The 17,943-nt window shown below is 39.7% G+C and overlaps 1 protein-coding gene across 1 annotated transcript; it reads right to left on the bottom strand.

The window, feature by feature from the left end:
• Positions 1-6,990: 6,990 nt before the first annotated feature.
• LOC306867986 (interleukin-17 receptor E-like protein) lies at positions 6,991-17,915 on the bottom strand. Its single transcript, XM_079413957.1, has 18 exons — positions 17,732-17,915; positions 16,891-16,918; positions 16,662-16,802; positions 15,950-16,056; positions 15,667-15,781; positions 15,512-15,556; positions 15,289-15,431; positions 15,135-15,206; positions 14,985-15,039; positions 14,253-14,413; positions 14,102-14,146; positions 13,336-13,393; positions 13,108-13,259; positions 12,737-12,802; positions 12,576-12,633; positions 9,078-9,194; positions 8,621-8,670; positions 6,991-8,039 (listed from the first exon to the last, which is right to left on the bottom strand). The coding sequence occupies exons 1-18, from the start codon at positions 17,834-17,836 to the stop codon at positions 8,031-8,033; spliced, it is 1,527 nt and encodes a 508-aa protein (XP_079270083.1). The 5' UTR covers positions 17,837-17,915; the 3' UTR covers positions 6,991-8,030.
• Between the last annotated feature and the right edge of the window lie 28 nt (positions 17,916-17,943).

The following is a 17,943-nucleotide window of genomic DNA, read 5'->3' as shown; positions in this document are numbered from 1 at the left end:
TTTCCTGGAATGTATGATCACTGGTGGAGAAGGACTGTCATGTACTGACAAGCAGCGTCTTAATGAACCTGTGTGTATACGCGACCTGAATGCACAGGGGCTGTTTTGCTCAAGTTGATGTGGCTGATGCTTGCTGTTGATGCATTACTGCTGCCCATGAACCAATATTATCCAGGGCTCCAGACTGTGGCTTAATGTGACAAAATCAGCTTTTTTGAATTAATTATTCAATGACTCAAAACAGTCACTAGTAGTGTCCCAAATTACATACTATGCAATATGCACTTATGTATGTACTGAACCTTGTAAGTATTTGAAGTGCACTTTTTCTTTTTGGAATTTGTGAGCACACCAGTCGTACTACAAATGGCATAGCATCATAAGTACATGAATTGGGAAGCATCTACTTTGTTCACTAATGAATAAATGATTCGAAGGCAAATCGCATCCTACACCCTTATTCACTTTTCCACTAATAAAATCTACTTAATGAGTGAATAAATCAATGAGGTGCCAACTTCCAGCGAGACACTGGAATTCATTCGGTGCAACGCTCTGTCACGGTTGGTGGTTGTAGAAATGCAGGCGCACCACGAGAAGTAACAAAGGAGTAGTTTAATAGCTTCAACACACTTTTAACCATTTACAACATTAATCCAAGACAAAAACAGTGGGAGAACTCAGGACTTATAAAGGGAGTGGAACAAACGAGGAAACAAGGTAATTAATAGAACACAGGTGATGAATATAACTAATCAACAAAACTAGGTCATGAACTAAAACAGGAAGAACCAAATAAGGACAAAAAGGAAACTAAACAAACAGTTCTGTTACAGATATCGCCCCCCTCCCGGAAGGTGCGTCCCGCACCGTAACAGTAACATCGGGGAGGGGGGGTGGGCATCCTGGAGGCTGGAGCAGGACCAGGATGGGACAGGGAAGCCTCCAGGACGGATCAGGAGCCTTGGGAGACCATGGCAGGACTGGAGACTCGGGAGTCCATGGTGGATCCGGAGCCTTGGGAGGCCATGGCAGGACTGGAGATTCGGGAGGCCATGGCGGATCCGGAGCCTTGGGAGGCCATGGCAGGACTGGAGATTCGGGAGGCCATGGCGGATCCGGGGCCTTGGGAGGCCATGGCAGGACTGGAGATTCGGGAGGCCATGGCGGATCTGGAGCCTTGGGAGGCCATGGCAGGACTGGAGATTCGGGAGGCCATGGCGGATCTGGAGCCTTGGGAGGCCATGGCAGGACTGGAGATTCGGGAGGCCATGGCGGATCTGGAGCCTTGGGAGACCATGGCAGGACTGGAGATTCGGGAGGCCATGGCGGATCTGGAGACTCAGGAGTCCATGGTGGATCAGAGTCCTTGGGCGGCCTTGGCGGATCGGGGTCCTTTGTGGCCTTGGCTTTTGGCCTGGCCACATAGACTGGGACTATATGGCCCCCCCCCAAAATTTCTTTGGGAAAGTTCCCCTCTGGGGGCCACATTGGAGGAGAGGGCTCTTGGGGGCGCTCGGGAGGAGCGGTAACATGAGGGCGCTCTGGAGGAGCGGGCACTTGAGGGCGCTCTGGAGGAGCGGGCACTTGGGGGCGCATGGGAGGCGCGGAGCTGGACGGAACCAGCGGAGACGAAGGAGAGCTGGACGGGACCAGCGTAGATGCAGGAGGGCGCTCTTGCAGCGCAGACACTTGAGGGCGCTCTTGCAGCGCAGGCACTTGAGGGCGCACGGGAGGCGCGAAGCTGGATAGAACCAGTGGAGACGAAGGAGAGCTGGACGGGACCAGCGGTGACGCAGGAGGGCGCTCTTGCAGCGCGGACTCTGGAGGGCGCTCTTGCAGCGCGGACTCTGGAGGGCGCTCTTGCAGCGCGGACTCTGGAGGGCGCTCTTGCAGCGCGGACTCTGGAGGGCGCTCTTGCAGCGCGGACTCTGGAGGGCGCTCTTGCAGCGCGGACTCTGGAGGGCGCTCTTGCAGCGCGGACTCTTGAGGGCGCACGGAAGGCGCGGGGTTGGACGGGACCAGCGGGAACTCAGGTGGGCTGGACGGGACCAGCGGGAACTCAGGACGGCTGGACGGGACCAGCGGGAACTCAGGACGGCTGGACGGGACCAGCGGGAACTCAGGACGGCTGGACGGGACCAGCGGGAACTCAGGACGGCTGGACGGGACCAGCGGGAACTCAGGACGGCTGGACGGGACCAGCGGGAACTCAGGACGGCTGGACGGGACCAGCGGGAACTCAGGTGGGCTGGACGGGACCAGCGGGAACTCAGGACGGCTGGACGGGACCAGCGGGAACTCAGGTGGGCTGGACGGAACCAGCGGGAACTCAGGTGGGCTGGACGGAACCAGCGGGAACTCAGGTGGGCTGGACGGAACCAGCGGAAACTCAGGTGGGCTGGACGGGACCAGCGGAAACTCAGGTGGGCTGGACGGGACCAGCGGGAACTCAGGACGGCTGGACGGGACCAGCGGGAACTCAGGACGGCTGGACGGGACCAGCGGGAACTCAGGACGGCTGGACGGGACCAGCGGGAACTCAGGACGGCTGGACGGGACCAGCGGGAACTCAGGACGGCTGGACGGGACCAGCGGGAACTCAGGACGGCTGGACGGGACCAGCGGGAACTCAGGTGGGCTGGACGGGACCAGCGGGAACTCAGGTGGGCTGGACGGGACCCTCTTCGCCACAAACGGCGCCACGTTCATCGCCAGTTGCGGCGGTTTCCACATCGCCGCGGGCGGAACATTCTTCGCCGGGGATAAGGCTCCGGCTCGGGGTCGGAGGCTCTCCAGACACCGGATGATGGCTTCTCTCCAGTCGAGATCAGAGGTGTCTGGGAGCTCTCGCTGCTGGTGGAAGGTGAGCCCGAGCCGGAGCATCATCTTGAGTGTTCCATCATCCAGAGTGCTGGCGAGGGCGAGAGGCGCAAACGCCAACATAAAGCTCACTGGGTCCTGGATGGCGTGGGCTAAATCAAAAAATTGCGCCAGTTCGCCCATCTTCTGTTGAGGTCTTGGATTCTGTCACGGTTGGTGGTTGTAGAAATGCAGGCGCACCACGAGAAGTAACAAAGGAGTAGTTTAATAGCTTCAACACACTTTTAACCATTTACAACATTAATCCAAGACAAAAACAGTGGGAGAACTCAGGACTTATAAAGGAAGTGGAACAAACGAGGAAACAAGGTAATTAATAGAACACAGGTGATGAATATAACTAATCAACAAAACTAGGTCATGAACTAAAACAGGAAGAACCAAATAAGGACAAAAAGGAAACTAAACAAACAGTTCTGTTACACGCTCAAAGTCAGCTGGGGATTGTAGGATTGAATGAGTGACTTGATAATGTCCGCTATGTTTTCGGACATCACTACACTGGTTGTCCACTTACCGCAAGGTACTGGCGTGTGGATGTAACCTGTAAAAAGAGACACGCCAACCATCAGGGTGATACGAAAGACCCAGCAATGACAAACTATTACATCAGCGAATCTCAAACACTTACTTAACCAATAAGATTTGAGAAGTAACGGTTGTACAAATTCCATCAAAACACAAACTCAATCACTACAGTGACAGCAAATATAGCTAGAACAACACCATAACTTCAATCCTTATAGTCAATATACTAAAACTAAAAAATTAATAAAAAAAAAAAAAAAAAAAATCTAAAGTGAGAAGCTATTATTGGCTTATGAGTTATTTTGAATAAGCAATTATTTGCGAATGTGTTCTATGTTGTATGAATGTTTGTAGTATGAATATAATCCGCCATGTTGTCATTGTCATGTGACAGCATCAGTTGCATTGCTTCATTACCATTCACAAATCCTCTCTTGTGGTACAGTAAACTGTCCTTTAGATGGGCACTTTAGAATCTCACCGGTACTTTTCGCCGACTGCTTTACAAATATTTTGAATTTATACTCTTTTCACATACTGTTTTGTTTTGTCTACTATATAGTAAAGAAGTATGAGATTTCGGGTGCAGCCATTCAGTCAGTTTAAAAAAAAAGTAATTTGGCTTCAACATGTTTCTTTTTATTTTATTTTATGGATCCCTGTAATGCTGAGCATAGATAACATCCAGTGAAGTTTAAAATAACAAATTGCTGTTACATGCGAATAAAATGTAATTTATTGCAACAGTGTTGTCTTAAAGCATATTACAATAAAGCTGAGAATCTAAGCAAGGATTTAACCGTTCATTTAAACAGAACAGCTGTAAAATCTCATGTTGGACCACTTGTACCAGCACAAACAGCTCCATTGTTAGTGTTTATGCACATACAGTCCTAAAGGTTGAGTTGACTCCAACTAACTCTTTGTGTCTATTTTACTAGACCGTCTCTGACAGGCAATGTTATTATAAGTACGGTTGTGTCCGCAATGGATTCCATGCCCAGTGCCAGCAGACCATTATCACCATTAGACAAGGGCCTTGGTGTACTGGTTTGTACTTTAGCGAGCTGGCTGGGCTCCGTGTAGAGGAAGATTCATTTTGGATGGTCCCAGGGTTCTGAATGCAAGCCTGACCCCACTACCACCTCTTCAGGGGTTTGTGCCCAATGGACCATTATGATGTCCACCGGACCATGAATTTATGGGCTATGTTCCTTACTCGTTTCCCAGAGTTCCATGGTGCTATTCTGTGCTGTTTAGATGAAGCTAAAAAGTCTCTGTTTCAAAAACTTCAAATAGCAACACTGGACTCATTAACAGTGTGAGGCTGTGTGAAGACAAATATGCCACAGACAGGAATACCATGTCCTAAATATTTTAAATGGCTTCCTTACCCACACCTACAGTAGTATGAAGGCGGTTTTATCTTAACCACTGAAAATAGCGGATGACGCCTGACGTCATAATAGTTAAGGCCAGGCCCGGTTCTACAGGGGTTCTAGAACCCTCAAATGAAATCAATAGCACGTTCAGTTAAAGCTGCATTAATGGCATTTCATTGCAGATTTGGCAAACCAGTGCGTTATGGTTTGCGCTCTGGAGATCGGAGATTGGAGATTTCAACATGTTTTTGCAGCGTTGAGCAATGTAGCTAATCACAGCCATATCTGTTGACTTCTTGAATCAGAGGTGTTTAAGTTACAGTAGAATCCACTAACCGCTCAAATCGCTGGAATTTATTTATTTTTTTACCAGGTATTGTGTTCAGCACAAATCATCTCATTATAACAAAGTGTAGACGTGATGTAAATAGGAGATTCGTTGTGCAGCCTAAAGAACTTCATTGATTATAACGTATCTTTGTGATATTGCAATGAAATTAAGATGAGTGACAGCTTTTTAGTGATTATAAACGGCGCACTCTGCTCCATAGCAACAGATGCCACTAATACATTAAGGTTAGAGCACCCTAACTCATTTAAGAAGCACCTTCAGTGATTTGATTCTGAGCTTGGCCTGGTTTAGTCTGTACTCAACAAAAACGTTGAATTACCCTTACAAAAATGTATGTTTTTTTGTTGGTAACATTTTTGGTTTTTGCTACACTAACCATAGTTTAACCACAGTATTTGAAACAAAACTGTAGTTATAATAATCAATATGCCAAAAAAAAAAAAATAACATGGTTACTAGCCTACAAGTTTACAACAATAAAACCAGGGTTAATTTTCGTAAGGGCTATCATTCACATATAAGTGTATAAAGTTAGACACTAAATAATTATTTAAATTAGCAGACAAAAGGTCAACATCACTCGGTGGCAATAATTACTTTAAATGAGTCGCGATGCTCATCGCATCTGGTGTAAATGTGCTGATTATTATTGAATTGCTAAATTCAATGAACGACTTAACTTACTTGTCTGAAGTGATGGCCGTGTTAAAAACACTGCTTGCCTCACGATTCACTTAATTAATCTTTGTTAACAATCAGTGCATCGGAGCGAGTAAAACGTTAACCACGTGGACCACGTTAGTCACATCCAGAGCTTTGGTCACTTCAACCACGTTTCCCTGTGTCGTTTTCGAAACCTCAGTGGTTCGGGCGATTGATTGATCTCAAGTGAATGGACCAGTATTGCATGTATAAATATCAAGAAAATGTGTTATTGTCTTTTAAAAATCACTCATGGAATACCAAAGTGTTCTCTAGTTGCACCTGCTATTTCATGAATAGCTACTACTTGTTCATATATCCTATCATGTGTCCTAATATGCATTTTTTCCGACTATAAAGCAGAAAAACAGTAGCCTATGTGAAATGAGTAGTGTTCATAAAACAATGCAAGAACCCTGTTGACCTAGAAGGCCTATACTACTTCCAGAGTTTCCAAAGTCCCACGAGTTTCCCATGAATTTCATTCATACTAAACACATTCAAACTATATATACTTTTAAGTATATTTAAAAGTATATCAAAATATACTTTTTAAAAGTTCTTCATCAGATGTAGTACCTACTCAGACAGTATGCAATTTCGGAAATACAGTTTTTTTGAATACTACTAGTAAAGTAAGCATATGCTGAGATGAAAAGCCTATCGGGATTTATGGGTTCAAACACCAACAGATGGTATGAGACCGTGGTAATAAAACTGACCAGTCCAAAAGGTTAGAGGACAGGGTTGGTGGCTATTGACCCCAACCAAAAAGGTCATATGCAGTCACTGGCAGCTAAGTGGAAGTAGCTAAACACACAACAACTCAGCAAATGCTTTTGTCTCTGTTTTTTTTCAGTGCTTTATCCCTTTATCCCAAAAACGTTTTGGAGGCAAAGCGCTACCAGTCGAACATTCTGTCAGGGAGGTACAGAAAAGGTAGTAATCTGGTCCGTATGGAAAATATCAAAGAGGAATGCTTCACTCCCAGCTGAAGACTCGCAGACAGCAGGTGGAGTCTGGAGGCAGTGATGAGGTCATTGAGGCCAACAATTTTCACATGGGTTTGTTTTACAGTATTTACCAGAGTCAAAAACTCCCTAGCACTAGCACCCACATGCCACACACACACACACACACTCTGAAAAATAAAGTTTCTTTATTGGAGTCAACAGTTCTATGAAGAACCTTTAACATTCATGAACTTTCCACTCCACAAAAGGCTCTTCTTTAGATTATTAAAATGTTCTTCACAAATTGATTTTAATAACTGTTCATTGAAAGATTAATTGAGGAGCCAAAAATGGTTCTTCTGTGGCATCACTCCGAAACCCCTTTTTATTTTCATGTGAACCCTGTGAACTCTGAGCATGATCCAAAAAAAAAAAGTTTATTCAGTTGATACTCATTAAAACACAATAAAATCACAGACTAAGATGGACAATGGTGGCATCTCCCCAAAACTGTATTTGTCCTAATATCTTTGATTGAGCTCTATTGTTTGGGCTTTACTCTATCCTTCAGGAATGTTTTCATCAGCAAACCCCAGAGCTGATTCCACCCAGCCCCTCCCATCAGCACAGAGCCGCGGGAATGCATCCTCAGGATCAGAGAAAAGTGTGTCATCGAATATCATGACGACAGGCACAGGCGACACAGGAACATGTGCAGATGCAAAAGTTTCTATGGCAGTGAACCAACACATTGGGGTTACACAAGTGTCTGTAAGCTGACCACCCATTTGTGACCTAGTTTTAAGCCTGAGGTGGGAGAAATATCAACATGAGAGGCAAAAACTCATTCACACTGCTGACAGACATTCATTTGTTAGCGACACTGCCATCTGCTGTACAAAAGAAGTAACTCAAAGGTGACAAAAACAAATCTGATAATACAAAGCAGGAAACTATTAATGTGTCACATAAATTCAGTCTTATATTGACTTACATACAAAATTTTTATATATAAATGCTTCAAATTCTGTGGACATGCTAATACATTGCGTGTTATAAACTTGTAAAAGCAGCTGTTGCATTATGCATGAAAACAAACTTTCATGTGTGCAACAGACAAGACATAAACAAGTTAAGCTTCAGTCTTACAGTAAAAAAAAAAAGATTAGGCATGCATGCTTTATTGAGAACTGTCCCACAATCTACATCCTCTTGCTGAGAAGGCATGTGTCACTGATTCTGTTAAAAGGAACATAAGACATAATTTATTTGTTAAAATAGCCGCAAAAGACCTATTCATATCTAGAGATATTATATCTATAAATATATCTATTATGTTTTCTAATGAAAAAGTGTGTCATGTTTGTCCATGCAAAACTTGGATTTGATACTGGATGTTTTGGGTGGTTGCCAGGTCATTGTAATAGGTTGCTAAGGTGTTCTAAGTTGTTTTTAGCACGCTGCTATGCAGTTGCAAAAGTAAAAATGCAAAAAGATGGAAAAATTTAAACTAAAGGAAATCACTAAATAAAATACCTGACACTTGATATATACCTATACATTTGCAATTTTACTTTGAAATTGTAAGTGTATTCATTCGTAAATTGAACTTGAGATATTTGTTAGCTATAAAAGTAATCAAACTAGGTTTACATGTATCTAAAGTAAAATAAATTCATACTGTATGTACAGTAAATAGTGTGCATGTGTGTTTTGGGGGCTCATGTCAGAAAGAGCATGAATTATGAGCAACAGTGATTGTAATCATAGCATGCTGGGGACTCTATTATACACCTATTATTTCTTACTGGTTTACATACCATCCTCAGACATGTGAGTTTCATCCATGGTGTTCTCTTCTTGTCCCCATCTAAGAAACAAGAAACAAATAACAATCAAAACAACCAGCTGATATTTTCCAGGAAAAACTGCCAGTAGCAAATGAAGTCTAACAACTTGTATATCAGAGCTTTTCATCTTTTTTTCACAACACGTCCACACCCAATTCAATTCTAAAGCGTATATGCAGGTTTGGAACTGGTATGTCTACTATTATTTCACTTGTGTTGAAGACTACTGTTCATAATCTATAATTTGCTTTTAATTATTACTCTTATTTTTGGCGGAAAGAAGATGTTAAATCAGGAATTACTGTTTTGTAAAGTAGATATATATAATCTCTTTAATCTCACACACAATGTGTACTGTTACCAACAACAATCTAGCTGTTTCCTTCTAGCCAGTGGAAACAGGTGTGCCAAACCGCTGTCAGTTTACCTTTTATTGTCATTCTACCAAACAAGACAGCTGCCAGGATCACGGTCAGAAAAATGGCAGCAGGCAATAAAATCTTCTCAATGTCTTGACTTCTTTCTGGGTCACGGCACCAATTTGCTGTGTGTTTAAAAAACAAAATTCATATCTTTCATAGCTTGTATTGTGTAACAATTCAATACAGTACAACTTAAAGTGAAACCTATCACAAGTGGCATGACTAACTACATTTTCATTACCCTGACATTAGTTTAGCTCTTTTCAAAATAGTGTAGCTTTTCCAGTAAGAGGCTACACTACAAAAAACTACATTGCAAGTATTTATTCCATCGTATTTACTACAATGTAGTTATCTAAGTACAAAGTAGTTAAAAAAAATGTTTAGCTTGAATGTAGTTGAACTACTTCAAATTATGGGTAGCTGTATCACAGGAGAGGCCACAACAAAATGCTACATTGGTATTTTTAAATGCATTTTTAGAAAAATGTTACATTGCTACATTTTTCAATGCATTGTTATGGCCACAACTTAAAGGGATAGTTCACCCAAAAATTTAAATTACCCCATGATTTATCCACCCTCAAGTCATCCTAGGTTAAAAAAGTTAAGTTAAAGAAAAATGTCCTGGCTCCTCCAAGTTCTATAATGGCAGTGAATGATGGTCGAGATTTTTAGATCCAAAGGAGATCCATCATAAAATGTACTCCAAATGGCTCTGGGTTAATAAAGCCTTCTTTAGCGAATCAATGCATTTGTGTAAGAAAAATATCAATGTTTAAAACTTTATAAACTGTCATCTCTATCTTCTGCTAACGTGGCATTCCAGGGGGTGATGTAGGATGTAGGCGTAGCGTAAACTCTGGTGAAAATATGGTAGTCTCACGAGAAACAAGTTTTGTTTACAGCAAAGGAAAACTAATCTCCTCTTGGCTTATATTGAAATCCTACATCATTTTTCTTTACAAATCCTCGTTTTGTACTTTTAATTCGTGACCAATGTATTGCTGAAATATGGATATTTTTCTTACACAAATGCATCTATTCGCTTCCGAAGGCCTTTATTAACCCCACAGAGCCGTGTAGAGCTCTCTTTATCTGATGCACTCTCTGGGCCACCATTCACCATTCACTGCCATTACAAAGCTAGGAAGAGCCAGGACATTTTTTAATATAACTCCAATTGTATTCGTCTGAAAGAAGAATGTCATATACAACTAAGATGGCTTGAGGCTGAGCAAATCATGGGGAAATTTATATTTTCCGAAATATCCCTTTAATAATGTATTTAGCTACATTTGTAGCTTGTAATGTAGCAAAATCCAACTATTTGTTTTCAAAAGATTAGGCTGAATACCTTGAGTTGGTTGTTTGTGAGTAGTTGTAACTGCATCACAGACTATGCTACTTATTTAACATAATTTTCATTGGCATGACACTACTTTAGCTGTTTTCCAAAAAGTGTCACTTTTACAGCTCTATCTACATTGCAAAACACAACATTGCTTTGTTTCATGGCATTGTATTGTTACCACAATGAAAGTATGAGTAGCTGTTGTATAAGCGATGCTACTAAATCAGCTAAATTTTCATTAGCATGATGCTAGTTTAGCTGTTTTCAAAAGAGTGTTGCGTTTACAGTAATCAGCTACACTACAGAATGGTACATTGCAAATTGTATTGTAGTCACAATTTTATAATGTAGTTAAATACTTTTTAGTAGCTTGTAGTGTAGCTACTTGTAATTTTTTTAGCTCTAAAGATTTAAAAGATTAGAACTACTTTAATGTATGAGGAGCTTTAGCTGTGGCAGCGCTACTAATGCTACATTGCAAAATTTTCATTGCATTGTATTATTAACTCTACATACATGTATTTTTGTAGCAAGTTTAGCAACATGTAACTATTTGTAAAAGATTAGCTTGTCTGTAGAACTACTTGAAAATAGTAGCTGTAGTGTCACATAACTAAGTTTTTTTAAAGGTTAGGTTTAATTTAGATTTATCAAAATAGTATGGTTTTTATATGAGGCGCCACGTAGGATTTAAATCAAACTTCGCTTATCAATACATACATAAAACACGTGCATATACACCTAAAAATTACTCTCATATACAGTACATGTAATACTATTGGATGTTCAATATATATATATATGAAATACACGTGCACACTAATATGAAATCCATACCAATACATATGATGTTAGCAATGAATGCATACACTTGTGAATAACTTGCGTATACATATAAACTTGATCCATGCATATACACCTATAAACACTCGCACATAGGCCTACATATAAGCTCGATGCGCGCATACACACCCATAAAACACTCGGGCAAACATACAAAATAAAATTCACAGATGTATACAATTCTGATAAGAAAGACGCATGCTTTAGTTGTGTATATATGTAGGGCCTATATGCAAGTGATTTCATATGTGGATGTGCGTGAACTCTTCAGTGTAAACGGAAGGCATTTCAGTGTAAAAGGAAGGAGCATTACGTTCTTATTCTGGACTTATCTGCTTGTCTATACATCGTATGCTTTATTAATAATGTGTTTATTGAGTATTGGTTTTAATGCATTAAGCCAAGTTAAGCATTTTCAAATGTCCCGCCGGAAGTGCATTTTACACTGAAATGCCTTTAGTTTACACTGAAAAGTTCACGCACATCCACATATGAAATCACTTGCATATACACAACTAAAGCATGCGTCTTTCTTACCAGAATTGTATACATCTGTGAATTTTATTTTGTATGTTTGCGCGAGTGTTTTATGGGTGTATATGCATGGATCAAGTTTATATGCATATGCGAGTGTTTATAGGTGTGTCTGCATGCAGCGAGTTTATATGTATGTGCGTGTCTTGTTGTGAGTGTATATGCATGGATCGTGTTTATATGTATTAGCGAGTTATTCACAAGTGTATCCATTCATTACTAACATAATATGTACTGATATGGATTTCATATTAGTGTGCACGTGTATTTCATATATATATATATATTGAACATCCAATAGTATATGTGAGTAATTTATAGGTGTATATGCACGTGTTTTATGTATGTATTGATAAGCGAAGTTTGATTTAAATCCTACGTGGCGCCTCATATGTTTTTGTAGTAGCTACACTACAAACATTGTTCTATTTTCTTTGTTTTGTGTCCACAATTTTGATACTTTTTTGTATCTTATACTATATTAACATGACTGTAGTTGAACTGCTTGAAAGTAAGTATCACTAACATACTACGGCACTAACTTACTAAATTTTCATTAATGTGACACTACTTTATTGTGCCCACAATGTAGCAAGTATCTTTTAGCGTACTGTACTGTAGCTACATTAAACTATTTCTAAAAAAAAGTTTAGCTGTAGATTACCTGAACTACTTGAAATTATGAGTAGTTGTAACTTGTCACTTAGCAAGCTACAGTTTCAAAAATTGCTTCTGCAACATTATATATTATCAGCTTTACATATGTACTTACAACACTGCAAGTCACATTGAAGTACAGGGACTGAAAAGTGCACATCTACCCTCTGGACCTGAAACATGAAAACACAAGACCATCCACATCAGTAATTACCACTGACAAAATCCCACAAGATTTGACAGCACTGTTACAGTCGCTTTCCTTTGTTGCCATACCTGGATGCAGACGCACATTTCGCACGCACTTTTAGACAAGTTGAAAGCTGTGTGCTTCATTTTGTCCTAGAAAACAAATTAGACCTGGCATGACATCAAACAAGCTTGTACAAGACCGCTTCTTTGCTTTGAGTTTTCCTTAGAAAAGACCCTTTTCTTTCTCATGTCATCAGGTACAAACCAGGTGAAAAGCTTTACTTTGATAAGGGAATTGCCTTCAGCGGATGCCTCAAGGCATGATTTACAGAGATAAATAGGAGTGAACCGAGAACACTATGAAAGAAAAAACATCCATATGACATCAAATACATTTCCTCTGAAGTTATTATAAATGATCCTACAGGCAGATTATCCTGCTCAAGGTTCCTTACCACAGAAAGGTTTTGGAACTTGTTTCCCTCGATTCGTTTACACTGGGAGGAGGGATTCATCTCACAGACAGAAACGGAGAAGCTGGCTTTGACCCATGTTGAAATCTCTGCCCATTGCTGACCATCTTTTGATGTAATCTTTGCTGTCCAGACTTGTTAAATAAAAGGGCATTCAGCATCATACAGTGTGTAACATAAACATCCGTGAAAGGTATTGTGCTAATATACCTGAGAAATTTCCTTTGGCAAAAGGACACTTTATCCATGTCCCCACTTCAGTGGTAAACTACAAAAAAAAGAAATTACAATGAATTCCAACCCAACCCAAAAAGCTATTTTCTGTCAATGACGTTATTCATTTAAAGGAGCAGTTCACCCAAAATTTTCAATTCCGACTTCATATCTAAACAACTCATGTGATAAATTTCAAGTCACCAGAAGTCATTAGAATTTCTAAATTGCCAAAAATGTTTAGGTTTTGTCTTTGTTTTCCTATTTGCTGAAGGGAATGACTGAAAAGTATAGTTTAACAAGTAGCATACAGGCATTGTTCACAAGAAGGCTACAAATGGTCAAAACAATGCAAAACACATAAATATAATGTTTGAGGACTGTAGAGATCATGTCAATAGGAAAAAAAGCCAAAACCCAGACATTTTAAGCAATTTAGAAATCCCTGACAGAAAAAAGGATGTATAGTCCTCTAAATATAGTTCAAAACAATGTGAATATAGTGCATGAGTCATATGGACTACTTCTATGGTGCTTTTATAGTGTTTTTTTATAATTTTTGTAATGTGACAGTTCCAGTCCCTATTCACTTTCATTGCATGGAATAGAGCAGCCTAGATATTTTACTACATTTCTCCTTTTGTGTTCCATGGAAGAATAAAAGTCAAATGGTTTGGAACCTCATGAGGGTGAGTAAATAATGACAAAATGTTAATTTTGGGGTGAAAGCAAATATACAAAAAAACCCAAAAAAACATTCAACCTTCGTGCAAAGCGTTGGGTGTGGATCCACGGAAGAGAATATCACCTGAGGTAAAAACAGTAAAAAATGATATGAGGGTTCCTAACGATCAGCAGCTATTACTGCACATGTAATAAAAAGGAACAAAGGATTAGAAGGGAACAGAACATACTTTTTGTCCCTCTGAATGGAAGACATTTCCAATGTCTTGACAGCTTTTCCCTCCATCAGCATGGCACAGAGAAACTGACACTTTGACTGGACACTTTGGCTCCCATATCAACTCTTCCTTATTGAAGTCATAGGTTATCCCAGACCACAGTTCTTCTAAATCTATTACAGAGAACAATGCAAGTATTTTAAAGTAAATTATGAGTTTTAAAATGCCAATTTATAATATTAATAATTTATCACTAGTGATTTAAAGGGAAGGTTTGACCAAAAATGCACGTGAAACATTCTTCAAAAAAATCTTCTTTTGTGTTCCACAAAATAAAGAAACTGCTGCAGGTCTGGGAACAACATTAGGGTAACTGATGGCGAATTACTGATGGAAGTGCTTTAGCTTCACATTTGAGACCGCTGGCAAGCTAATGATTTGGAACGCTATCTAACAGGAAACAAGTACTCCTTTTACAAATTCAAACAAGTGCTAACTAGTACAAAAATAAATCTGAAACATATACAATACAACCAAATGCAAATAAGCGAGGCAATGCAAGAAAGTTTTTTTTCCATCAATTTAGCTGTTGGTGAAAGGTTTTGAGGCAGGTCTGAAGATTACTTTGGATGTTGTCACTTGTTTTAAAAATGCTAGGTTACCTCACAAAGCATTTTTGCACGCTGAAAAACTGAGAAACTGAAAACAACTAGAACCTCTGTTTTGAAAGTCAATTTTACTTACTGTTTTTGAATGGACACACTTGAATTCTCCTTGCATCTACTCTAGCAGGCCAACCCTGAAATAAAAGACAGTGGAAATCAACACTTCCTTCTCCACCTGTCAGATTGCATGTTCAAACCTTAAATTTCTGTAAAAATAAAGCTTTCATACCTCAATGCATAAACAGGGTAATGGGTTGGAATAATGAAGCGTTATGCTATCATGTAGATTTTGTGGTTTTATCTGAAACACATGCAAAACACAAGGGTAAAAATGAAACGAGTCTTCTAGGAAATGCAAGGGAAAGTGTGCTCATTGTTTTTACCTTTCTATAAGCCCCTTCCCCGGCACAGATTATATTACGTTTATGACAGAGCCTGAGGTTGTAGTCTGTGTCCTCGGGAGCATCAGTCACTTTCACTGTTAACGCACTCCTGGCTTTATCTACAGTGTACGCCAGCTTCCCAGCTACAACAAAATGACAGTACAGTTACAGCTTCACACACGGTCTATCTATCTTTGATATGATACATGATAATGAAACTTACTGATGCACTCTGCAATTTCATCTCTGATACCTTCATGACTGCATTCTGGCATTAAAAAAGGAAAGGGCAATAGCTGTTAATGTTATTCATATAATGTGTGACTACACTATGTATAAGCGTTATATATAGACTGCTGATAAACACAACACTGATACCAGGAACAAGGTGTCTTTGTGTCCACGTGGCCTTACAGTAGTTGGGAATGGTTTTGAGAGTCACAAACACAAGCTGTCCAGGTCTAACAGGAACACATTTAAACCTCACATCAACCTTGAAGCAGAAACAGAGTATTTACTATTTGACAATGTCATACAAGGAGATTATAGTTTCTGTGGTACTGTGACAGATTTGTGTCATTGATTAAATTCTCAGCTGTAATGCTAGAAATCTCTTTGCATAGTGTAACCATCAGAAAAGCATCATATGTTTATACTGTACCTGTTTTCCTGTGGCTATTCCTTTGCCAACACGGCCAAAGGTGTAAATCTGGCAATGTCCTATCATCCCTGCAGAATCGGTACATACTGAAACTCCACGAATATCACCTGGAAAACAGGTTGAAACTTTAGGAGAACCGAACAGATTAGGAGAACACATTTATTTTGTGGGTGGCAAAGTGGTGACGTCAGTTTCTCCTTCAATTAACATTTCAGGTTAAATTTATAAGGTATAGTAATTACTAAGGCACATTGTGTTTAGTTAATGTTAGACCTTTCAGATTATAGAGTATTTAATTAATAACTTATTGTTGTGAAAGGTTTGGTTTTTCGAAAAATGTAATTGTACTAAGAAGGCGATGTTGTGTCAATGAGTTACCGGAGTATTTGTTTAAATGCCGTGACGTAGGAATGACTCAGTAGTTCTACCAAAGTAATTATAATGCAATCTAACAGCGGTTGTTGATGTTTTTCAGGAGTACTGCACCAGGCAAAAAGATTCAGTTCACTGAAAACACTTTGAACATAGTGGGGTAAATTGTCACAGTGCAAACACTCTACAAATTTGTGAAATATACAAATACTATCCAAAAATGAGAGTTATCTAACAGCAATATGAAACCATTTATTATATGTATTAATAAATTGTGTAATTGTATAACATATACCACAAAAGTGTTTCATTCACACAACGTGACCAGAATAATACACACCAGTAGCATTCACTGATGTTGCCATTTTAAGCTGAAGTGAACATTTCCTCCCTTCACATGCCAACACAGTAGACAACATCACATTATTGAACACGGTGCTGCTAACAGGCTGATTCCTGCAGTGAAATGCTGACAGTGGAGCTATAACATATATATAAAAAAATATTAGGACCAGAAATTACTACATAGATAGACATAAACACAGACAGTCAGATGGGTAGATACTCACAGTAAGCTTTGGGTTTACACTGTACACCCTGTTTGTAGAGATCAAAAGGAATATTATTTAAAGCGCTAAGATGAGTCATGATAGTTTAAATTACTTTCCTATTTATGCACGGTCCAGAACTGCTTTATCATTTAACAGGAAATGTGACTGTACTGTAAGGACAGTAGAACAAGGGGTTTCCCACTCACTCCTTAGGAAGTTCCTGGTTGGAGCAAATATAACAAGGCTAGCAGGCATATGATGTAAGTTTAGTGTATACTCATATTTAATTACAATAATCAACAGAATACAAAAAAATGATTTATCTGTCAATATCGATGACTTAGATCAGTGAGAGCAGGTTATTTGTGTATGTCTGCTTCTGTAAGACTGAGACAGGGTCTTTTTTAATACATCACATAACTGGCTGGGTTTCATTGTTACAGATGATATCATATTTTTATGACCCATAATTTAAACCATGCCAGTAGCCACTTTTCTAACATAACACAGAATTAGCTCTCACATAAATAAGCACTGGCTTAATTAGGTTCAATTTTTATAAATGCAATTGTCAGCAGGCAAACCTCATTTAATTTCATTCATCCATCTTTTACAAGTTAAATGTTTCACTTCTGGCAATCTACATATAACCAGCACATTATTGTTAAACTTTTGATGAAAATTATGACTGCAGAAATGTTTTACTTTAGAATGTCAAGGTAATATCAAGTTTAAAAAAAAAAGAGAGAAAGAGAAATGAAAGACCTTACTAAATGAATCTCTTACAAAATAAACAAAACAAAATTTCTAAATTACAAATTATGTTTAGACTACATAAAAAAAAATACAACTGACAAACCTCAGAACAACCCCAAGCACAGTCCTGGTTCCTCTCAATCCTGACCATAAGGATCTTGTGGTTCTGGAGGATGAGGAGCAGAAGAAGAAGCGGAAGATATTTCATTGTCGGTCAGTTTTGACACGCGCTGACGTTCCTGTAAGCTTGCTTTGTTGCTGTGAATGACTTGCTGTCAGAGTATGCAGCACTTGAAATATCAAACGGGCATTACA

This window comes from Barbus barbus (assembly GCF_936440315.1).
Source record: "Barbus barbus genome assembly, chromosome: 50".
Lineage (NCBI taxonomy): Eukaryota > Metazoa > Chordata > Actinopteri > Cypriniformes > Cyprinidae > Barbus > Barbus barbus.
The sequence above is the reverse complement of the archived record's forward strand: the minus strand, read 5'-3'. Positions and strand labels throughout refer to the sequence as shown.

What these genes read in the sequence shown, in the direction of transcription:
- LOC306867986 (XM_079413957.1), bottom strand. Translation starts at nt 17,836, where the DNA reads ATGAAATATCTTCCGCTTCTTCTTCTGCTCCTCATCCTCCAGAACCAC. An exon ending in GAATAGCCACAGGAAAACAG is followed by an intron (nt 15,782 to 15,949) that starts GTACAGTATAAA and finishes TTCTGCTTCAAG; the next exon opens with GTTGATGTGAGGTTTAAATG. An exon ending in AAATGTGCGTCTGCATCCAG is followed by an intron (nt 12,634 to 12,736) that starts GTATGGCAACAA and finishes TTCATGTTTCAG; the next exon opens with GTCCAGAGGGTAGATGTGCA.